This window comes from Pseudophryne corroboree, chromosome 4, assembly GCF_028390025.1.
Source record: "Pseudophryne corroboree isolate aPseCor3 chromosome 4, aPseCor3.hap2, whole genome shotgun sequence".
Lineage (NCBI taxonomy): Eukaryota > Metazoa > Chordata > Amphibia > Anura > Myobatrachidae > Pseudophryne > Pseudophryne corroboree.
In genome coordinates this window covers 784,065,890-784,089,313 of record NC_086447.1, presented here as the reverse complement: position 1 = coordinate 784,089,313, position 23,424 = coordinate 784,065,890, and the positions used below count along the sequence as shown (strand labels likewise).

At 45.3% G+C, this 23,424-nt stretch overlaps 1 protein-coding gene across 6 annotated transcripts in view; it reads right to left on the bottom strand.

Annotated features, from left to right (window-relative positions):
• EML4 (EMAP like 4) overlaps nucleotides 1–23,424 on the bottom strand; it is a 351,793-nt gene that overhangs the window by 8,401 nt on the left and 319,968 nt on the right. For all 6 annotated transcript variants that reach the window (XM_063918316.1, XM_063918317.1, XM_063918321.1 and 3 more), the window contains 7 exons: nucleotides 21,205–21,330; nucleotides 20,972–21,103; nucleotides 20,387–20,454; nucleotides 19,075–19,163; nucleotides 17,037–17,134; nucleotides 9,289–9,376; nucleotides 8,711–8,809 (listed from right to left, as the gene is read on the bottom strand). In XM_063918316.1, coding sequence (XP_063774386.1) covers nucleotides 8,711–8,809; nucleotides 9,289–9,376; nucleotides 17,037–17,134; nucleotides 19,075–19,163; nucleotides 20,387–20,454; nucleotides 20,972–21,103; nucleotides 21,205–21,330 — 700 coding nt within the window. The remainder of the gene's footprint in view (nucleotides 1–8,710; nucleotides 8,810–9,288; nucleotides 9,377–17,036; nucleotides 17,135–19,074; nucleotides 19,164–20,386; nucleotides 20,455–20,971; nucleotides 21,104–21,204; nucleotides 21,331–23,424) is intronic.

Sequence of the window (23,424 nt, the reverse complement as noted above, 5' to 3'; positions counted from 1 at the left end):
ACTGAAGGCACAAAAGGAGGCTGTATATGCAGTACCCCTTTTACAAATGTCTGAACTTCAGGCACTGAAGCCAGTTCCTTTTGGAAGAAAACCGACAGGGCCGAAATTTGAACCTTAATGGACCCTAATTTTAGGCCCATAGACAGTCCTGTTTGCAGGAAATGGAGGAAACGACCCAGTTGAAATTCCTCTGTAGGGGCCTTCTTGGCCTCCCACCACGCAACATATTTTCGCCAAATGCGGTGATAATGTTTTGCGGTTACGTCCTTCCTGGCCTTGACCAGGGTAGGGATGACTTCATCTGGAATGCCTTTTTCCTTCAGGATCCGGCGTTCAACCGCCAAGCCGTCAAACGCAGCCGCGGTAAGTCTTGGAACAGACAAGGCCCCTGCTGGAGCAGGTCCTTTCTTAGAGGTAGAGGCCACGGTTCGTCCGTGAGCATCTCTTGAAGTTCCGGATACCAAGTCCTTCTTGGCCAATCCGGAACCACGAGTATAGTTCTTACTCCTCTCCTTCTTATGATTCTCAGTACTTTTGGTATGAGAGGCAGAGGAGGGAACACATACACTGACTGGTACACCCACGGTGTTACCAGAGCGTCCACCGCTATTGCCTGAGGGTCCCCTGACCTGGCGCAATATCTGTCTAGTTTTTTGTTTAGACGGGACGCCATTATGTCCACCTTTGGTTTTTCCCAACGGTTTACAATCAGGTGGAAGACTTCTGGGTGAAGTCCCCACTCTCCCGGGTGAAGGTCGTGTCTGCTGAGGAAGTCTGCTTCCCAGTTGTCCACTCCCGGAATGAACACTGCTGACAGTGCTATCACATGATTTTCCGCCCAGCGAAGAATCCTTGCAGCTTCTGCCATTGCCCCCCTGCTTCCCGTGCCGCCCTGTCTGTTTACGTGGGCGACTGACGTGATGTTGTCCGATTGGATCAATACCGCCTGACCCTGAAGCAGGGGTTTCGCTTGACTTAGGGCATTGTAAATGGCCCTTAGTTCCAGAATGTTTATATGAAGAGATGTCTCCAGGCTTGACCATAAGCCCTGGAAATTCCTTCCCTGTGTGACTGCTCCCCAGCCTCGCAGGCTGGCATCCCTGGCCACCAGGACCCAGTCCCGAATGCCGAATCTGCGGCCCTCTAGAAGATGAGCACTCTGCAACCACCACAGGAGGGATACCCTTGTCCCCGGTGACAGGGTTATCCGCTGAAGCATCTGAAGATGCGACCCGGACCATTTGTCCAGTAGGTTCCACTGGAAAGTCTTGCGTGGAATCTGCCGAATGGGATTGCTTCGTAGGAAGCCACCATTTTTACCCAGAACCCTTGTGCATTGATGCACTGAGACTTGGTTCGGTTTTAGGAGGTTCCTGTCGGATAACTCCCTGGCTTTCTCCTCCGGGAGAAACACCTTCTTTCTGGACTGTGTCCAGGATCATCCCTAGGAACAGAAGACAAGTCGTCGGAACCAGCTGCGATTTTGGAATATTGAGAATCCAATCGTGCTGCCGCAACACTACCTGATATAGTGCTACACCGATCTCCAACTGTTCCCTGGATCTTACCCTTATCAGGGAATCGTCCAAGTAACGGATAACTAAAATTCCCTTCCTTCGAAGGAATATCATCATTACGGTCATTACTTCAGTAAAGACCCGGGGTGCCGTGGACCATCCCTACGGCAGCGTCCGAACTGATAGTGACAGTTCTGTACCATAACCTGAAATACCCTTGGTGAGAAGGGTAAATTTTGACATGAAGGTAAGCATCCTTGATGTCCTGAGACATCATGTAGTCCCCTACTTCCAGGTTTGCAATCACTGCTCTGAGTGACTCAATTTTGAATTTGAACCTCTGTATGCAAGTGTTCAAAGATTTTAGATTTTAGATTTTAAAATCGGTCTCACCGAGCCGTCTGGCTTCGGTACCACAATAGTGTGGAATAATACCCCGTTCCCTGTTGCAGGAGGGGTACCTTGATTATCACCTGCTGGGAATACAGCTTGTGAATGGTTTCCAAAACTGCCTCCCTGTCAGCGGGAGACGTCGGTAAAACAGACCTTTGGAAACGGCGAGGGGGATACGTCTCGAATTCCAATTTGTACCCCTGAAATATTACCTGAAGGATCCAGGGGTCTACTTGCGAGTGAGCCCACTGCGCACTGAAATTCATTGAGAACGGGACCCCACCGTGCCTGAACTTGTAAAGCCCTAGCGTCATACTGAGGGCTTGGCAGAGGCGGAAAAGAGTTTCTGTTCCTTGGAACTGGCTGATCTCTGCAGCCATTTTCCTCTCCCTCTGTCACGAGCAGAAAAGAGGAACCCTTTTTTCCGCTTGCCAACCAGGCCTGCGCCTGATAATACGGCGTCTTATTTTGAGAAGCGACCTGGGGTACATCCCCTCTTTTAAGGCAATACTTCCAAATGCCGTTTGGAATCCGCATCACCTGACCACTTTACTGGTATAATTGGACAACGCACTTATACTTGATGCCAGTCGGCAAATATTCCGCTGTGCATCATGCATATATAGAAATGCATCTTTTAATTGCTCTATAGGCAATAATATACTGTCCTTATCTAGGATATCATATTTCCAGTCAGGGAATCAGACCACGCCAACCCAGCACTGCACATCCAGGCTGAGGCGATTGCTGGTCGCAGTATAACACCAGTATGTGTGTAAATACATTTTAGGATACCCTCCTGCTTTCTATCAGCAGGATCCTTAAGGGCGGCCATCTCAAGAGAGGGTAGAGCCCATGTTCTTACAAGCGTGTGAGCGCCTTATCCCCCCTAGGGGGTGTTTCCCAACGCACCCTAACCTCTGGCGGGAAAAGGTATACTGCCAATAACTTTTTAGAAATTATCAATTGTTATCGGGGGGAAACCCACGCATTTTATTTCTCAGATTCAGGAAAACTACAGGAAGTTTTTCCTCACCAACATAATACCCCTTTTTTTTTTTTTTTTTGGTGGTATTCATATTATCAGAAAAGTGTAAACTTTTTTCATTGCCTCAATCATGCAATGTGTGGCCCTATTTGGAAATCACGGTTGTCTCTTCACCGTCGACACAGGAGTCAGTATCCGTGTCGGCGTCTGTATCTGAGGTAACGGGCGCTTTAGAGCCCCTATATGAGACGTCTGGACATGCACAAGCTGAGTAGCCGGCTGTCTCATGTCAACCACTGTCTTTTATACAAAGCTGACACTGTCACGCAATTTCCACAGTACATCCACTCAGGTGTCGACCCCCCAGGGGGTGACAACACTATTACAGACACTCTACTCCGTCTCCTCATCATTTTTCTCCTCATACATGTCGACACAAACGTACCGACACACAGCACACACACAGGGAATGCTCTGATAGAGGACAGGACCCCACTAGCCCTTTGGGGAGACAGAGGGAGAGTTTGCCAGCACACACCAGAGCGCTATATATATACAGGGATAACCTTATATAAGTGTTTTTCCCTTTATAGCTGCTGTATTGTTTATACTGCGCCTAATTTGTGCCCCCCTCTCTTTTTTAACCCCTTTCTGTAGTGTAGTGACTGCAGGGGAGAGCCAGGGAGCTTCCCTCCAACTGAGCTGTGAGGGAAAATGGCGCCAGTGTGCTGAGGAGATGGCTCCGCCCCTTTCTCGGCGTCCTTATCATCCGTTTTCTTGTATGTTTTGGCAGGGGTTAAATGCATCCATATAGCCCAGGAGTTATATGTGATGCATTTATTTTAGCCATAAAAGGTTTTCTAACGATTTATTGCGTCTCAGGGCGCTGCCCCCCCAGCGCCCTGCACCCTCAGTGACCGGAGTGTGAAGTGTGCTGAGAGCAATGGCGCACAGCTGCGGTGCTGTGCGCCTACCTTTATCTGAAGACAGGAAAGTCTTCTGCCGCCGATTTTTCCGGACCTCTTCGCTCTTCTGGCTCTGTAAGGGGGCCGGCGGCGCGGCTCCGGTGACCCATCCAGGCTTAACCTGTGATCGTCCCTCTGGAGCTAATGTCCAGTAGCCTAAGAAGCCCAATCCACTCTGCACGCAGGTGAGTTCGCTTCTTCTCCCCTTAGTCCCTCGATGCAGTGAGCCTGTTGCCAGCAGGTCTCACTGAAAATAATAAACCTAAACTAAAACTTTCACAAAGAGCTCAGGAGAGCCCCTAGTGTGCAACCTTCTCGTCGGGCACAGAAAATCTAACTGAGGCTTGGAGGAGGGTCATAGGGGGAGGAGCCAGTGCACACCAGGTGATCCTAAAGCTTTCTTTAGATGTGCCCTGTCTCCTGCGGAGCCGCTATTCCCCATGGTCCTTACGGAGTTCCCAGCATCCACTAGGACGTCAGAGAAATGTAATTGACCAGTACAGCTCTGAGCATCTCTTACAGTACATTAGAATTTGGTGAATGTCACATAAGCAAAATCACAGTGACATGAAACATAAAAGGGAGAGAAGAATGGTCTGCCAGCAAACTGACGGACAGAAACTGCTGACTCGCTCCCTTCCCACTGCTAAGCTGTACTGGAAAGCTTACTACTCTTCTCAATAGGAAAGATGGTTTCACTAAATCTAACATAACCATTTCCAAGATCTAACATGTAATTAGGTCCTATGAACAACAACTAAAGTTTGCACTAAAGTTATTTAATGTTAATAGAACACCTGAGAATAAAGTGTTGTCACATTTTCTTAAACATCTCGGAATTACTGTTACCAGGCAGTTACCGAAGACTGAACTTGTTACTGGCGATTGTTAAAATGACAACTCTGGGGAGTAATGCCATTATACAATTAAGATTTGTGTTCCATATGTAATAACACATACTTGCTACATACTCAATTTATATCTACATGGGCTGGCAAACCACCTTGAATCTTCATGTATATTAATCACTCTAAACAAGATATTTTTAAACCAGATGTGTTACACGAGGCCTGCAGCTGTAAAACATGCAATTCTAATTTCAGAAGGGTGCCAGGACCTGCACCATTTTTAAACGAAAACATGCGCCCTGCCCTTTAGCGGCGCCCTGCTAAAATAGCCTGCTACCGCCATGTGAAAAGATGATGTGCACACGGTATCTATTCACAGTAAAATGAGGGCTTGGAAGAAGCCCAGCATGCATGCCCCCATTAATAAGACTGAGTAGCTGGGGCACCCCTCCATAAGTGACGTTGGCGGGGTCGCAAGCTCTTTTTGGGCGCATATGCATGCTTCCCCTGTGCCCTGCCCAAATCCTAGAGGAAACACCAATATATATAGATTTACTTGGAATTTGGTGTATTTGTCTTAAATTCAAAATTCTCCATCTGCACACGCATGTGATATACAGGAGCTATATTTACACTATGGAGTGCTCAATCACAGTGCATTTTAGAGCAAAGCAGTGGATGACGTCAAATGTGTTTTTATACATTCTTGTTGCAGTCGCGCCAAACAGCCCCTCTGCGACTGAGTATGAATCTGTATATGAAGAGCTACAATGCAGCGGCTGTGACATTTTTCCATGGCAAATTTCATTCATCTACATCTACAGACTCAGTCGCACACAGATATTTATTTATTATTTATTAGCAGTTTCTTATATAGCACAGCATATTCCGTTGCGCTTTACAATTAGAACAACAATTATAGAACAAAACTGGGCAAAGACAGACAGACAGAGGTAGGAAGGCCCTGCTCGCAAGCTTACAATCTATAGATATAGTGTTGCATATCAAAATATTTAGCACACAGTCTCTTGGTGTGTACTAGTTCCAACACATTATTACCATGAAGTATGTTTGGGTACAAAGACCCAGCAAAGTTGCACGGGAACTGGCAGCTCGCTCACGCCAGACGTCTCGTGCCACAAGGCATGTTGAGGATAATAGGATTTTAATTACCTGCCGGTAAATCCTTTTCTCGTAGGCCGTAGAGAATGCTGGGGTCCACATTAATACCATGGGGTATAAACGGGTCCACTAGGAGCCATTGGCACTTTAAGAGTTTGAGAGTGTGGGCTGGCTCCTCCCTCTATGCCCCTCCTACCAGACTCAGTATAGAAACTGTGCCCGAGGAGACAGACAACTTAGAGAGAAGGATTTTACACAGATAGTGGCGAGATTCACACCAGCTCACACATACAAGGCAAACCAAGCCAACCCGCTTGAAAACTCAGCAACGGCTGAACAAGATTACTTAACCAAGTAACAAAACAGTACTTAACCAAGAACTAAGCAGTACTGAACTAAGTAACCACTGCAGGATCACGAAATGCTGGGTGGGCGCCAAGCATCCTCTACAGACTACGAGAAAAGGATTTACCGGTAGGTAACCAAAATCCTATTTTCGCTTACGTCCTAGAGGATGCTGGGGTCCACATTAATATCATGGGGATGTACCAAAGCTCCCAGAACGGGAGGGAGAGCGGGGAGGCTCCTGCAGAACTGATTGACCAAACTTCAGGTCCTCAGAGGCCAAAGTATCGAACTTGTAGAACTTTGCAAACGTGTTCGACCCAGACCAAGTAGCCGCTTGGCAAAGCTGTAAAGCCGAGACACCCTGGGCAGCCGCCCAGGAAGAACCCACCTAACGAGTAGAGTGGGCCTTAACAGATGTAGGACACGGCAATCCTGCCGTAGAATACGCATGCTGGATAGAGAACCTGATCCAGCGAAAGATCGTCTGCGTAGAAGCAGGACACCAAAGTTTCTTGGGATCATACAGGACAAACAGAGTCCAATTTTCTGTGACGAGCAGTCCTCTTCACATAGATTTTCAGAGCCCTTACAACATCCAAGGACTTCAATGAAATTGAGGAGTCAGTAGCAACTGGCACCACAATAGGCTGGTTGATATGAAATGCCGACACAACCTTCGGAAGAAACTGCTGACGTGTCCGGAGCTCAGCTCTATCTTCATGGAAGATCAAAGAAGGGCTCTTACAAGACAAAGCCCCCAACTCCGACACACGTCTAGCAGAAGCTAAGGCCAACAAAGTGACAGCCTTCCACGTGAGAAACTTGACCTCAACCTCCGGTAGAGCTTCGAACTAATCCGATTGGAGGAACTGTAACACCACGTTAAGATCCCAGGGCGCCGTAGGCAGCACAAAGGGAGACTGGATGTGCAAAACCCCTTTCAAGAAAGTCTGAACCTCAGGGAGGGAAGCCAATTGTTTCTGGAAGAAAATGGATAGGGCCGAAATCTGGACCTTTACGGATCCCAACCTCAGGCCCATATCCACACCTGCTTACAGGAAGAGGAGAAACCATCCCAGTTGAAACTCCACCGTAGGAAACTTCTTGGACTCACACCAAGATAAATATTTTTTCCAAATGCGATGGTAATGTTTAGACGTTACTCCTTTCCTAGCCTATATCAGGGTAGGAATAACCTTGTTTGGAATGCCCTTCCGAGCGAATATCTGGCGTTCAACCTCCATGCCGTCAAACGTAGCCGCGGTAAGTCTTGATAAGCGAACGGACCCTGCTGCAGCAGGTCCTCCCGAAGAGGCCTCCGTTCTTCCAGCAGTAGATCCAGAAGATCCGCGTACCAAGTCCTTCTTGGCCAGTCTGGAGCAATAAGGATTGCCTGAACTCTTGTTCTTCTTATGAGCTTTAGAATCCTTGGAATTAGTGGAAGTGGAGGAAACATGTACACCTACTGGAACACCCACAGAGTTACCAGGGTGTCCACCGCCACTGCTTGTGGGTCTCTTGACCATGAGCAATACCTCCAAAGTTTTTTGTTGAGGCGGGAGGCCATCATGTCTATTTGAGGAAACCCCCAACTGTTTGTCACCTCCGTGAACTCCTCTGGATAGAGGCCCCACTCTCCTGGATGGAGATCGTGTCTGCTTCCTAGTTGTCCACTCCCAGAATGAAAATTGCCAACAGTGCTAACGCGTGCTTTTCCGCCCAGAGGATGATTCTTGTCACCTCTGACATTGTAGCTCTGCTCTTTGTTCCGCCTTATTGGTTTATGCAGGCCACCGTGGTTACATTGTCTGACTGCACTTGAATGGGTCGATCTCGCAGAAGGTGAGTTGCTTGGAGAAGACCGTTGCATACGGCTCTTAGTTCCAGAATGTTTATTGGAAGACAGGATTCCAGACTCGACCACCTTCCTTGGAAGGTTTCCTCTTGAGTGACAGCGCCCCAGCCTTGTAGACTTGCACCCGTGGTTAGACGGATCCAGACCTGAATCCCAAACCTGCGGCCCTCCAGAAGGTGAGGCATTTGTAGCCACCAGAGGAGTGAAATCCTTGCTTTTGGTGACAGACGTATCCTCATGTGCATATGTAGATGAGAACCCGACCACTTGTCTAGGAGATCCAACTGGAAGGATCGAGCATGAAACCTTCCGTATTGTAGAGCCTCGTAGGAGGCAACCATCTTTCCCAGAAGGCAAATGCATTGATGAACGGAAACCCGGGCTGGCTTCAGGACATCCCAGACCATTGTCTGCATCACCAACGCTTTCTCCTCCGGTAGAAACACCCTCTGCACCTCCGTGTCGAGGATCATTCCAAGGAAAGACAATCTCCTTTTCGGCTCCAAATGTCTTTAAACAGTTTCAGGGGGAGGGTGCAGAAAATTCAATTTATAGGTAAGACGCTCACTAGAGCACTATACCTGTAAACTGTTTAATCCACATTCATTAACTGCACCTAAGAAAAAAAATCAGCATCTAGGAATTAAACATCAATAGAATAAATAGTTCCTCACCAAACACTTGAAATCCTAGTACACAAGTGTATGTTGTCCAATCAATATCTTTACAGTCTGAACGATTCCGAATTAATTTACAGCCACTTGGAATGTCCCCTGTTGACAAGAAAACAGCAAGCCAATAAACAAAGGTGCATTAACAGTGGTACACAGGAACAAACAAACATTTACAGGTGGTCAACATTCAGATTTCAACTTCGATTCTTAATACAAACTTTCTGACTTTATGTTAAAGTTTATTGTTAAAGAAAATAGTAAAATGTATATCACTGACACATTTGAGATAATGTTCAATGGTTATGGAAGTAGCCTGCTCTTTACATACACTTTGTACATATAGTACATTGAGCTGTAAGATACTTCATGTAAAAAATTGATAGAGCGAAGTAAGTATTCTTTCTGCTAGGTTAAAGATAATGTGCCTAGTAAGACAAGGCTCCTTAACGTACTCCAGTTATTGAAAACAACAATATGCAAAAATATGGTACAGTGTGTGGAATAACTTGTATGCTTTTCTGAACATAACAAAAAGTTAAAAGCAAACTGTACTTGATTATGATATATAGTGTACTTACAATATAATATTTCATAGTCTCCTGAGTTTGACATAATGTATTTGTTATCTGGGGACCAGTCGAGGTGTGTAATGTAACTGGAATGTCCCTAAAACAATATAAACAGAACAAGATTAGTTTAAGCAAGATTAAATGTAAATCAAGTGTTATTACTATTAACAGATCAGAATAAACTAATGCATTACCGGACTAATAATTTGATTATTTCTACATTTTTGTATTTTTTTTTCTCCAATGCCGTCATCTACCCAGGTAGGAGAGAAACTACACTTTCTACCAACTTTCCACCATATTCAACTAGCCACAGTTTCGCCACAAATTGTTTTAATGCGAGTTAAAAACTTGCGTTTGCCATTAAATTAGAAATCCACGTTTATGCAAGTCTCAATGGGAGTTAATTGTGGCTTTTAGCCTGCAGCTTCAGACTAGGTGAAAAAAAGGGAAAATAGGTTTTTAATTTAATGTAAAATGTTGGGACAATACTTTACCCCGTGACACACCCTACAAATTAAAAATAATGCACGTAAACTACCTCCAATACGTTGCTTATGGTCACTACATGGTCTTATCTAACGGGGTCCAGTATATTACTCTCTTTCATGCATTTCACACAGGTCCCACTCTATGGGTTAACTCCCATTATCTGTGTTATGTCATTTCTATTAGCTTTGTGCGGGAATCGGGAGAGTGCTGGATAAAAGTATCAACCGATGTGTAGAAAATTAAACATGAGTCTTCGCAGTAAGGAACTTGTAGCCGATTTAATCTGCTATTTTGCTTTAGTACTCACTGTAGTGAAATGCACATAGCACACAAAAAGTCTCAGTGGAGGACCTAGTAGATTCTTGGGTACTTCTTCACACATGTGGACAGTCTACCATGTAAACTGGTCATATTGCAGGCAATCCTCCTGATAGATGGACTCTGCTTGGCTTTAGCAGCATCACAAGGCCAATAGGGAGTAGCAGAAAAATAGGATTTTGAATACCTACCGGTAAATCCTTTTCTCGTAGTCCATAAGGGATATTGGGGGCAGATTTAGTACGATGGGGTATAGACGGGTCCAAAGGACCCAGTGCACTTTAAATTTCTTCAACTGGGTGTGCTGGCTCCTCCCTCTTCCCCTCTATGCCCCCTCCCACAGGCAGTTATAGGTAAAACAGTGCCCGAAGGAGAAAGGACATACTTGAGAGAAGGAACATAACAACACTAAGTGTGGTGAGATTTACACACCAGCACAACAAAACATAACCTGGCCAGCAATGGCTGGCAACAGAAAACAGCAACAGCTGAACTGTAACACAACAGATAAGCTGCAGAAAGTCACTGCACAGAGGCGGGCGCCAAATATCCCTTATGGACTACGAGAGAAGGATTTACCGGTAGGTATTTAAAATCCTATTTTCTCTAGCATCCATAAGGGATATTGGGGACAGATTTAGTACGATGTGGATGTCCCAAAGCTTCCAGAACGTGCGGAGACTGCAGTAGCACCGTCTGCCCAAACTGGGTATCCTCTTTGGCCATGGAATCAAATTCGTAGAATTTCGCAACAGTGTTTTTCCCCGACCAGGTAGCCGCTCGGCATAGTTGCAAGGCCGAGACTCCACGGGCAACCGCCCAAGAAGAGCCCACTGACCTTGTAGAGTGGGCCTTCAGAGACTGAAGAACAGGTAAGGCTGCCGACACATAGGCCTGTTGGATAGTAAGCCTAATCCAACGAGCAATGGTTTGCTTTGAAACAGGACAACCCTTTTTCTGCACATCATAAAGCACGAATAAGGAATCAGTCTTTCTGACCCGAGCTGTGCGCCTGACATAGATCTTCAAAGCACGCACGACATCCAAAGTCTCCGAAGGAGTCGAAGCATCAGAACAGGATGGAGCCACAATAGGCTGATTCAGGTGGAATGTGGAGACAACCTTTGGCAGGAACTGCTGTCTAATCCGGAGCTCCACTCTGTCCTCGTAACAGACCAAGTAGGGACTTTTACAAGATAAGGCCCCCAATTTTGAGACACATCTAGCAGAAGCCAGGGCCAATAACATCACAGTCTTCCATGTGAGGTACTTGTCTTCTACCGTCATCAGAGGCTCAAACCAGGTGGACTGGAGAAATGTCAACACTACATCCAAAGCCCAGGGTGCCGAAGGCGGCACAAAGGGAGATTGTATGTGGAGTACCCCTTGTAGGAAGGTCTGAACTTCTGGCAACGTAGCCAATTTCTTCTGAAAGAAAATTGAGAGAGTTGAAATCTGGACCTTATGCACACAAGCCTTTAGGAAACGTCCCAAGTGAAACTCTACAGGTGGATACGTGCATTCCTCACACCAAGAGACATATCTCCTCCAGATATAATGATAGTGTTTTAACGTCACAGGTTTTCTGGCTTGCACCATAGTGGCAATGACTTTTTTGGAAAGCCCTTTGTGAGCTAGAGTGTTCCGCTCAACTTCCATGCCATCAAACGAAGCCGCCGTAAATCCGGGTAGACGAACGGTCCTTGCTGAAGAAGATCCTATCTTAGCGGCAGAGGCCAAGGGTCTTCTATGGACATGTCCAGAAGAGCTACGTACCACGCCCTTCGGGGCAAATCCAGCGCAATCAGGATTGCTTGTACTCTGTGATAACTGATCCGCTGGAGCACCCTTGGGATCAACGGAATCGGAGGAAATAGGTAGACCATCCGGTAAGGCCAAAGCGACGTCAGCGCATCCACTGCACTCGCCTGAGGGTCTCTGGTTCGCGAGCAGTAGCAGCAAAGCTTCTTGTTGAGGCGAGACACCATCATGTCGATCTGCGGGTATCTCCACCTGTCGACAATCTGTTGAAACACCTGAGGATGTAATCCCCACTCCCCTGGGTGGAGGTCGTGGAAGTCTGCTCCCCAGTTGTCCACTCCTGGAATGAAAATTGCGGACAGCGGCTCTTGCATTTCTTTCCACCCAGAGAAGTATTTTTGACACTTCTCGCATGCAGGCCTTGCTTTTTGTCCCTCCCTGTCAATTTTATGCCACTGCCGTGGTGTTGTCCGACTGAACCTGGATTGCCTCATCCCTGAGTAGAGGGGAGGCCTGAATGAGAACATTGTAGAAAGCCCGAAGTTCCATAATGCTTCGCTAGACCTTGTGTGAAACTACTGTGCTCGTTGTAATAGTACGACGCGCATGCGCAGAAGTGCCTTTTTTTGCCTTAACGCTGCACAGCGAACGAATGCAGCTAGCGATCAACTCAGAATGACCACCCATACCCAGAAACAGGAGCCTTTTAGATGGTTCCAGTTGAGACTTCTCTAGATTGAGGCAGGGGCGGATTGGGATCGAACACCAGCCTGGAAAATTTATGGAAGCAGCCCTAATGGGGGCGGAGTCTGTTGAGGGGGAGGTGTCTGCTAAGAGGGTGAGGTCACTCCTCAGAGGTTCTGATTCTGAGATATACACAGTTGGGGCCTCCTTTGCTTTACGTTCATGTTTACCTGCGACTTTATGCATATGCTGCTGCAATGCCCTTCCCTGATGTACATCCATACGTCTGAATATACAAGGACTGATCTGCCCACTTTCAGTGTCTACTTCTGATTTTATTGATTTTTCATTCTACAAACCCCCTTTTTTAACCTTATATGTTTCAAAGTGCAAGGAGGGGGAGCATACACTACATACAGCACAGTACAGGAAGGGAGCACACACACAAGTAATGAAACACAGATACAGGGGACTAGTGCAGCAGAATCTGTCCCAGTGGCCAATCCGCCCCTGATTACACACATATAGTCACTACATTACATACATAGCCACCACATTATTACAGGAATTGCACCACATTACACGAATAGCACCACATCACACGTATGGCACCACATTACATGTATAGTACGCATTATACAAATAGCACCACATTACACGTATAGTACCTCATTATACAAATAGCACCACATTACATACATAGCTAACACTTTACACACGCAGTCACTGCATTACATAAATATGCCCATCGTCATGGACAGACATTGGGCGCAGCTACAGGGCTGAAGGACTTTGCATAAGAGCTTGTCCCAGGGCTGGCTGTGAGTGGTGCCTGATCAGCTGGCATCCTGAGAACAAGGTACATTCTGCTCCTGTCCAGTCCCCAAACCATACACTGTGACTGGGGACGCCCTAACCCTTACACCAACATGATAATGCAAATAATTTAATTAAAAATATTCTCTCTGCCGGGTCCCCTTCAGTGCTCAGTCGCCGCTCTGGCCAGTTCAGCGAGTGCGGGGAGCTAAGGTGGCGGCAGGTATAATGAACCTGGCTCCGACCATCGCTATGCCTCTGCTCTTGGGCCGGGCTCATTGAAGAGAATTTTGGCCAGGGCCAGGGAGAGAATGCTTCTGGGCCGGTTAACTTTCTCCAGGTCACCCGTTGGTAGAACAGCTTCACCACTTTTCACGGCTAGCAGCACCAGGAAGTCCTTTCTAGCCTAACTCCGGATTGTGTTCCAATGAACCGCAAGTAATGGAAGCAGTGTAAGCCAGCCCAGCCTGAGTGTGATTCGTCCTGGCTGAGGCAGATATGGGACCAGCCCATAGAAATATGTCATGGTGTCCTGGTGGGCCAATCCTCCCCTAGATTGAGGATCCACCTGTGGTGAGACAGAAGTTGGATAGTGCGATATATATGGAGCTGTAGAAGCTCCCTGGAACTCGCTTTTATCAGGAGATCATCCAGATAAGGGACAATGTTGACCCCGTGGACTGAGTAGAAACATCATTCCCACCATCACCTTCGTGAACTCCCTCGGAGCTGTAGACAGGCTGAAGGGCAACACCTGAAACTGGTATTGATCATGCAGTAGGGCGAACCGCAGATAGGCCTGATGAGAAGGCCAAATTGGGATGGATAGGTAGGTAGGTGTCCTTGATATCCAGGGACACGAGGAATTCCTGTTGTTCCAGGCCCGCGATCACCGCTCTCAAAGATTCCATCTTGAATTTGAAAACCTTCAGGTAAGGATTGAAGAAGGACTTCAGATTCAAAATGGGTCTCACAGACCCGTCTGGTTTTGGCACTACAAACAGACTGGAGTAGTAACCTTGTCCTTGCTGTAGCAGGGGTACTGGAACAATGACCCGGGACTGGACCAACTTGTCGATGGACAGTAGTAGCGTAACATGCATATTTTCCAAAACTGGCAAGCCTGGTTTGAAAAATCGCTGGGGAGGAGCACCATTGAACTCCAGCTTGTAACCCTGAGAGATAAGGTCCCTTACCCAAGCATCTTGGCAGGAACCGCCCCAGATGTGGCTGTAGTGACGTAACAGAGCTCCCACCACGAGATCCCCTCGGGGTGGGTAGGCACCTTAATGCCAAAGTCTTTGTGGAAGCTGAACTGGTGCTCTGTTCCTGAGAGCCAGCGATGGTTGGTTTCTTAGGCTTACCTCTGGAGCCTCTAGCTGCACTGGAGGCACCCCGAGCCCTAGATCGAAATCTGGAGGAACAAAAGGACTGAGCAGACGGTCCAGAGTAGGTACGCCTAGCAGGCGGAGCCCCTGAAGGAAGAAACTTGGATTTCCCAGCAGTAGCTTTGGAGATCCATGCGTCCAATTCACCTCCGAAGAGCCATTCACCTGTGAAGGGAAGAGATTCCACAGTACGTTTGGAGTCAGCGTCTGCAATCCACCGATGCAACCATATGGCTCTGCATGCAGACACAGCCATAGCAGTGGTTCTAGCATTTATATTGCCAATCTCTTTAAGGGAGTCACAGAGGACTCTTGCCGTGTCCTGAATGTGTTTTAGGAAAGCTACAGCAGTAACCAAGGTCATATCACCCGAAAGACCCTCTTGAACCTGAGTAGCCCATGTATGAATGGCATGTGTCATCCAGCAACCAGCAATGACTGGTCTATGAGCTACACCTGCAACAGTGTAGATAGATTTTAGAGTGGTCTCTATTTTCCTATCCCCCGGGTCCTTTACCATAAAAGAGCCTGGAGCAGGGAGTACCACCTTTTCAGAAAGGCGAGAGACTGAGACGTCTACTGCTGGAGATTCTTCCCAGAACTTCCTGCATTCAGGGGCAAATGGGAAGGTATTTAAAAACCTTTTGGACACCTGATATTTTTTATCTGGATTTCCCAGGCTAATTTAAATAAATCTTCCAATTCTTTGGAATCAGGAAAGGTGACTGTCCGTTTGTCTTGTGGGAGGAAAAATGACTGCTGATTCATCCTCCAGGGGGAGCTTTAACACATCACTTATAGCCAATATGAGGGGTTCAATACCCTGTGTAGGGGTGAAATCCCCACTAATGGGATCCCCATCATCCCCATCTACCTGTACATTATCAGAATCTGATAGGACTGCAGGCAAAGCACGTTTTTGTGCACCTGTCGTAGACAGCGGGGGATGGGAAGCATCAGCCTTGGCAGTTAGGCTAGCCACTGCTTGTTGCAGTTCTTGTGTATTATTGGCATTGGCAGTGAGCTGAGATGACATATCCGACATCATGGATTTTATAGCCCCCAGCCAGGAAGGCTCTGGAGTCTCCCCCATGTTGCTATCAGCATTTTGTGATGACTGACTACACTGCTCACAGGACATGGAGCCCGATGAACAAGGGGAGAATCTGGCATTACATACATTGCATGACTTCTGTTTCACCATAATGAAAGACAAACAATACACATACAACACAGACTGAAAACAATACAAGCCTGCCCTATGGCATGTGAGAGGAGACACAAAAGAGAGGACACCAGCGCACCCAACGCTGTACAGCCCCAGTGAGACTGTCAGCGTTTTATGTAGTAACATATAACAGTGATACTGCTGTACAGAGAATTCCCCAGAGGAATGTAAACTGTGCACCAATAGCGGCTCTCCCCCTCTACACCCGGTACCAGTGATCCTGTGACCGTTTTGAGGAGCTTCATGAGGCTGCTGCTGCTTGATTATGCAGAGGAAGATGCAAAGATACAGCTGAGCCTGCTCTGATGTAGTTCCGCCCCCCCCCCCCGCTATGGCACTGGAGCTACTAATAAGTTTTATACTCGCAATGTCTCCACAGGCTGTGTAACCTACCTCACATAAATGCTTGGTACAACAACCCTCCAGCCAGTCTCACACAGGGGCACCCGAGGGTTCCCGGGTTTGTACTCACCACGACGATCACCTTCAGGCTCAGTTAGGGGTGTGCAGCAAGCTGCGGCTGCGACAGTTAAGGCGCAGTGCCCCGCTGAACACACAGACCCTCAGGACGGTGGTCCTGCAGCGGAGAAGCGGCTCTGCACCTCATGAGACCGGTGAGCGTATCGCCCCCTAACTCCCACGGCGCAGGTATGCGGTTGTCCAAACAGCATACCGAAATAAGTAAAAGTTGAAATGAAATTGAAGAAAAACTCTGGAGCTTGCAGAGTGTGCATCCTCTCCTGAGGGCACTTTTTTCTAAACTGCCTGTGGGAGGGGGCACTGGCTTCTTTGGACCAGTCTATACCCCATCGTACTAAATCTGTCCCCAATATCCCTTATGGATGCTAGAGAAAAGAGCAATACGTATTGACAAATGTAAGCCTTCCGAAGCAGAAAACAAGGCACGTAAAATGTCAGATAAACCAAACACACAGAGCTATCAGCATATTCTCTGTAAACCAACTTGGTATAAGTATTGCTATACTTGTCCTCTAATAAATGTCACTGTAAATGTATACACAAACGAGGTTAAAATATGACTCCATCCATCTCCAGTACATCTTACTCACAGTACACTTTCCATATCTGCTATACTTTCTTCCATTTTCTGACACGTTATAGAGGTAAATGAAGTTGTCATGTGAGCCCACGGCCAGCATGGTTCCGTCTGTTGGAAAAAAATAAGTGATAAGGACAAATACGTCAAATTTTCAAGAAAAAGCTTTTAACTGTTCAAATTACAATAATGGAACTGTGGCCCTACTGCTTTGTGAATTCTCTCTCCAGGTACATCACACAACTTAAAATTCAGAGATTCTGAAAAGCATATTAGATCAGGGGAGCACTATTATTGTATTACAGAGAGCATGCTTGCTTCTTCTAAGCAACCCATTATGGAACGTCATAAAGTAGTGGAATTGTATAATGTGCTTGCTTTCTGCTCACAAATTTCCACTAAATACCTCACCGTAAATTGTAAAGATATTTATTATACTTTAAAATGAAGTAGCCTAACTTTAATTAAAAATGCAGGCCATATATGATACGATTTTGAAACAAAATTGATAGAATTCATTACATGAATGAATCCAAAAATAACATACTTAATACATCACACGGGGATTGGAACGGTCTGTTTATTGGTCTAATCAATGACTACATGTATAAATATTATCAGAGTGGAAAACTGGTGCTTATTGGCTCCACATACTCTATAGCCAGGTCATTCAAATGAACCCAGACATGTGAACACAAATATGGTCAACTTTAAGAGTTCCCACTGATCAAGCAAATCTGTGTATAGATTTACTGTTTCAGGCAGTAAATAAACAAGCATATCCATTACCCAAAATCGTAAATAATGTTTACAGCAAGAAAAATGTTACAATACTGAAGGTGCACCGTCCATGGTGTAGTATACTCTGATATGTAGACTGGCAGCTAGAAAATATGCACTCCCTAAAATGATCCCTTCTGCCAGGTACTGCTGTGGAACTTCCACCTTCTCTTCGGTAATGCAGCTCCTTGGGGTAAACGTACGGATGAGATAGGTGACTACTAAATCATCCGTGCTAGATTATGGGGTATATTCACTTGAGGTCGGATCCATTCCGACATGCATTTGTCGGAAAGGATCAGACAAGGGCTATTCAATGCCCATCTAAATTCGACTTTCAAAAAGTTGAATTGAGATGAGGGACCGGAGAGGGGGAAGGGGGGGGGGGGGAGCCGTGGGTAGGCGAGGGACTGCAGCGCTGCAGGAGGATGTGGCACAGCCGCCAGACCACATGGCAGCGTCCACCCACTCACTTGCTGGAGCCGAGTGGACGCTGCCGTAAGCAGCAGCTCTGCCACATCCTCCTGCAGTGCTGTGCTGTAGCGCTGCTGTCCGCCGTCTGCCCGCGGCTCTCCCCCCTCTCCGTTTGATTTTTTTAAAAGTCGAACTGAGATGGTCGTAAACGGCGCCAAAACCTGTTGAATTTGGCCCCGTTTCCCTCAGAAGCACGTGAACTGGCAGCTATACCGCCAATTCACGTACTATTCGACAAGTCGAATTCCCCGACTTGTCGAATAAAAATGCTGGGGACTGAATAGATCGGAACCCCTTCCGACCTGAAAAAGTCGAAAACTGCCGTCTTTTCGACAAGACGGCAGTTTCAACCTTAATTGAATATACCCCTATGGCACTAGTAAAATAAAGTTGGAAGTTTGTACCGGGTGAAAGGGTTATGCAGTGAGCTCTGTAAATTGTGTACTGTAAACGCATGGTTATAATAGGTAAGTTTATTTATCAATCCAGGTTTGTAATAAATGAGAGCACATGGGGTGCACTTTCACAAAATGATGGTAGTTTACAGAAAGAGAGACACATAATAGAAGTCACTGTACATTATGTTATTACGCTCAATTTCAAGCAGAAAAGAGTAAGCTAATATCTGAGACAACATAAGTCTACATAAGGCATTTCATTCCCAACTCTATACTCTGCCAGATGGTGGCTGCAGTTCTAAAGCAAATGTTTTGGGAACACTGTAGAGCTGGAGAAAGTGACCTGGACATGATGTTACTCAAACATTCATTTGATTGCTTTTAAGAATCAACACTTACCAACTGAGTATCGCATCACTGAAAGCTGCTCATTACCATCTGTGTGTATTGAAACAAGATCTCTCGTCTCTGCATCCAGGACAAACCATCTAAATACGGATAAAAAGAAAGAAAAAAATGTAAGGAAAAAAAACAATACAATAAAAAAAAGATTAAAAAAAAAAGTGTGTTATAAAGATGAAATTAGTACAACAGAAACCGAATCATAAAGGACATGCACCTTTTTGTAACAATTACATGTTAAATGACCTACATGGAAGGTTTACTAAATTGCAATTACTACAGTAGCTAGCCATTTATTTTGGTTACATACATTCCCCTGAATTAGTAGTATAATAAGTTACCTAAGAGTAATTCTTGTCTGTCACATTGCAAGCACTAAAAGTCTGCCCATTCCCTCTGCCATTATTGGTCTGATAGAGCTTTCTGAGCTGGGGATTTCAGAAAACAAGGTGCCACCAAAACGACATGGGCAGTGGAAGCCAGGGTAAATGGCTCAGGAGGTACTGGCTAACCCCAGAGCCAGATTTACAAGCAATATATGAGCCAAAGGGTACATCTGGGCATTATACACAGGTGCAGCATTATAAACGCCTGGAAATCTGGAGAGTTTTAATTAGAGATGTGTGGAAAGGATACATAGGTGAGGCACTGCCTCACCTGCCATAGACTTTTTACTCCACAGTTTGGGCTATAAAAATTATTAGAATAATGCAAAGAAGATATTTCAAACAAATTATCAGTATTTTTCATATATTTTATTCAGTCAAAATTCTGGTTAAACTTAAGTATGACAGGAAAGGCTCTGCCTCACCCCACCGCACGTCACTGGTGGAAGCAAGATTGTACGTAAAAATACAGCAGCTACTGTACTGTAGGTGAGGATTTCAATGTGAAAGAGAAACCCTTAAGGAATAGTTATGTTAAACATTTAAAGGTGGATTTTTTTTTTTAGTTATATACACTGTTTATTTCATGCCTCAACTTTACAGAAACACAGTTAATATACATTGTAAAGAAGGTGCTGTTCTGTACACAAAAGCATCCTTATACTGGAAAAAACATGGACACAGTGTGTCCATGGTCTTTTCAAGTTCACTATGAATGCCTTTGTGTATGCTGGTACTTTATTCATGGGTTAAAATCCCCCATTTACAATGCAGGCTAGATTCTGTTTGCCAATCCACAAATACCGCACTACAGGTGCCCTATGAAAACAATGAACACCTGCAGAGAATACTGTGGTCACACCTCAAACATGATACAGTATACCAGTGATCAAAACTGTATACATAATCTCTTCAGATATTACCTTCCAGAATGTGTTCCGATAGCTACGACTATCCCACTTGGATGGAAGTCCGCACAGTGTCCAGGTTCCTGCACAAAACATAAAAGGTGTCACAGAAAACCTACAGCTTTGATTTCATTGTGAACCGGGAGCCAAAAGTTGTGCACAAAATGGACACAAATTATGGTACAGGAGGTGAAGATGTAGCAAAGATTAGGTGTTAACAAGCATTCCTTTTACTAGATGACAGTGATCTGCCAGTATGTGCACTGATTGGCTAACTGATTTGTCACCCTGCCTGGGTTCTGAGTGACCACATCTGTCCAATAAGATTGCAAAATACTGAGCTAATGTATCTACCTGCACATGGGCTGCTTAATATTTCGCAAACATGACACTGACATTTTTATTATAAAATACTGAAATATGGATGGGAACCTTGAATACTGTTAAATAGTTTCTACAACAAATGCAAACCATTACAACAGGACACTGTCTAGCAATAGTATAAATATAATCTTACTAGATCTAGCTAAACTGGGTAGAAGATTCAACGGTTTTAGCTGCAAGTGCATGTGAACATGAAATTGTAATACAGCTACTTACATCTAGAAGTCTGGTCCACTCGAGTGTGTGGTCCACAGAGTTCCACAAACAGACCTGCTTGTCTTGAGCACATGTTAACAGCAGATCTTTAAATGGGTGTGTTGCCAGACCCCACAACTCATCCGTATGACCCTATATAAAAAGTATGTAATCACTTTATTGTTGCTTTAGAGGTGTTAATTAACCTATTAAAGAAAGCACCATCTGCAAGAAGAAACTTGATATACACTTACCTGAACTTCCACTTGGAAACCATCATTAAATGTGCCTCGTAAAACAAAATTCCGAGAGGTGCCAATTAAAAACTGGTCAGCTTTGCCCTCAGCTACAGCTCGAATGGTGCCATACTGATCTGGTACCTGGCCCATAAATACAGAAAAAATACAATGCATCAGTTCTAGAAAGACCACTAGGGCAACGCATTCCAAACACTGTAGTTTTAGTTAAAAAGTTCTGAATTAATAGAGGACATCCAGACTCCTAAAGCTGCTAATACTGCATTCACATTTTATTATATACGTATAAGAATGGTCAGAAAGATAGTTTATTATTGTTTTGTATACTCCAATCCTATTAAATAACACAACTCAAATATTTATGCAAATAGGAGACTACTTATTAATGAGAAAGGCGTGTTACAAGCCTTAGCAAAAGTAACAAAACGCTTAAGAATTTAGAAAAATTTCTACTGAAAATTAAACTAAAAGGCACTTTTTCAGACATCATGCAACATTACAGTAAAAAAAAATTAAATATATGAACAGTTTACCGAACTGGAATGCAGACGTAAAGTACATTATGAAACACTGAACTCTATATTTAAAGAAGGCCATACTGTTCTTTCACGGTATTAGATGCTTATATTTCTGATGTGTATGGTCACAGGTCTTTGCATTGTTATAGATGTATAGGAGTGATATATAGAACCTGTTAACAGCTTCTTGTTAAAGGCCAGTTAGGCTTTTTCAGACATAGCGAGAATCCCAGGCTTTTGCCAGTGCTCAGCCGAACTACCTGGGTCTCGTTTATGTCTGAAAGGCACCAACCCAGGAACACATCCCAGGTCGGCGCCCCTGCTATTGACAAAGGTTTTTCCTGGGACTTACGTCCCAGGTTGACAACCCGGGTTAAGTGTGAATGGTGCGATATTGGAATTTACTACCGGGTTGCACCTAGAAGCCTCTGACAGGCCATGCGAGGCTGCCTGGAAGGGGCATGGCATCCTGCTGGTATCTGTGCTGCAGCATGTAGAAGCAGCCGGAGTACCAGGGAGATTGTATTGAGGGTTACTGGAGAGAATGTAGACCGTGTAGGAGAATGTGAGGGAGTTGTAGAGTATTTACTGTAGGGAGAATTCACTGGGACTCCAGTGTAGTGTGAAAGGGGTTCTCAAGCAAAACCCAGGGATTTTGCCGAGGTGAAAAACCCGGGTCTGAGCAGGGACATTCCTGGGTCTTATGTCTGAAAGTGGTATAACTGGTAAAGAGTATTACGCTATTTAAAAATAAAAATCAATTTCTTATAATAAAAACATGGCAAAAAGAATTAAAAGAAAATGGAGCACATATTGCACAATATGATCACAGACTAACAAATTATTTGAAACTTAAACTAGCTTTGGTTGAGCAGTTCTCGGTTCCTGTGTTTACAACAAAGGGTGTATTCAAAATGACGGTGCACATTTTCTAAGAGACCTGGGGCGTTATGATCTGCTCACAATCACTTCAGGATATAGGTTTTGTTGGCCACCGAAGTAGTCAACTGAGGTAGAAGTAACAATGATTCAGAGAGGATATGAAAGGCTGTAATGATACAAATGAATGATCTCTGAAGTCTAGTCTTCACGCATGGCTGTTTTAGTAGTGGCTGTGCCCTGCCCTTTTAGCAGTGCCCTTCTAAAACAGCCTGGCGTTGCCGTGCTGAAGCCGCGTGAATAGTTGCTGTGCGCATGCACACAGCATCTATTCACATTAAGGGGAGAGCTTGGGTGATGTGCAGCACCCTCGTAAGTGATGGGCACGCCCCTGTTAGTGACGCCGATAGTTGGACACCCCCCCATTCACGATGCAGTTAACTGGGCATGCCCCCATTAGTGACTCCGTCAAATGGGCACGACCCCAATTAGTGATGATGGGACTACAAAGCCCCCAATAGTAAAGTGGGCACGTAACTATACTAGGCAATTTGTGGCACTCCAGCTACTGTGGAACTACACCTCCAAGCATGCCCTGCACAGTTCTGCTGTTAGGGTATGCTGAAACTGTAGCAGGGCATGCTGGGAGGTATAGTTCCACAGCAGCTGGAGTGCAACAGGTTGCCTACCTCTGGTCTATTGCATATGTGAATTTAGAATAAGCACCTATCATATAAAAGGGGGATACCGTATGTAAACATTAATAGGACAAATACTGGTTTATACAAGATTTAGTATGGAGTCTATTTTAGATTATCAT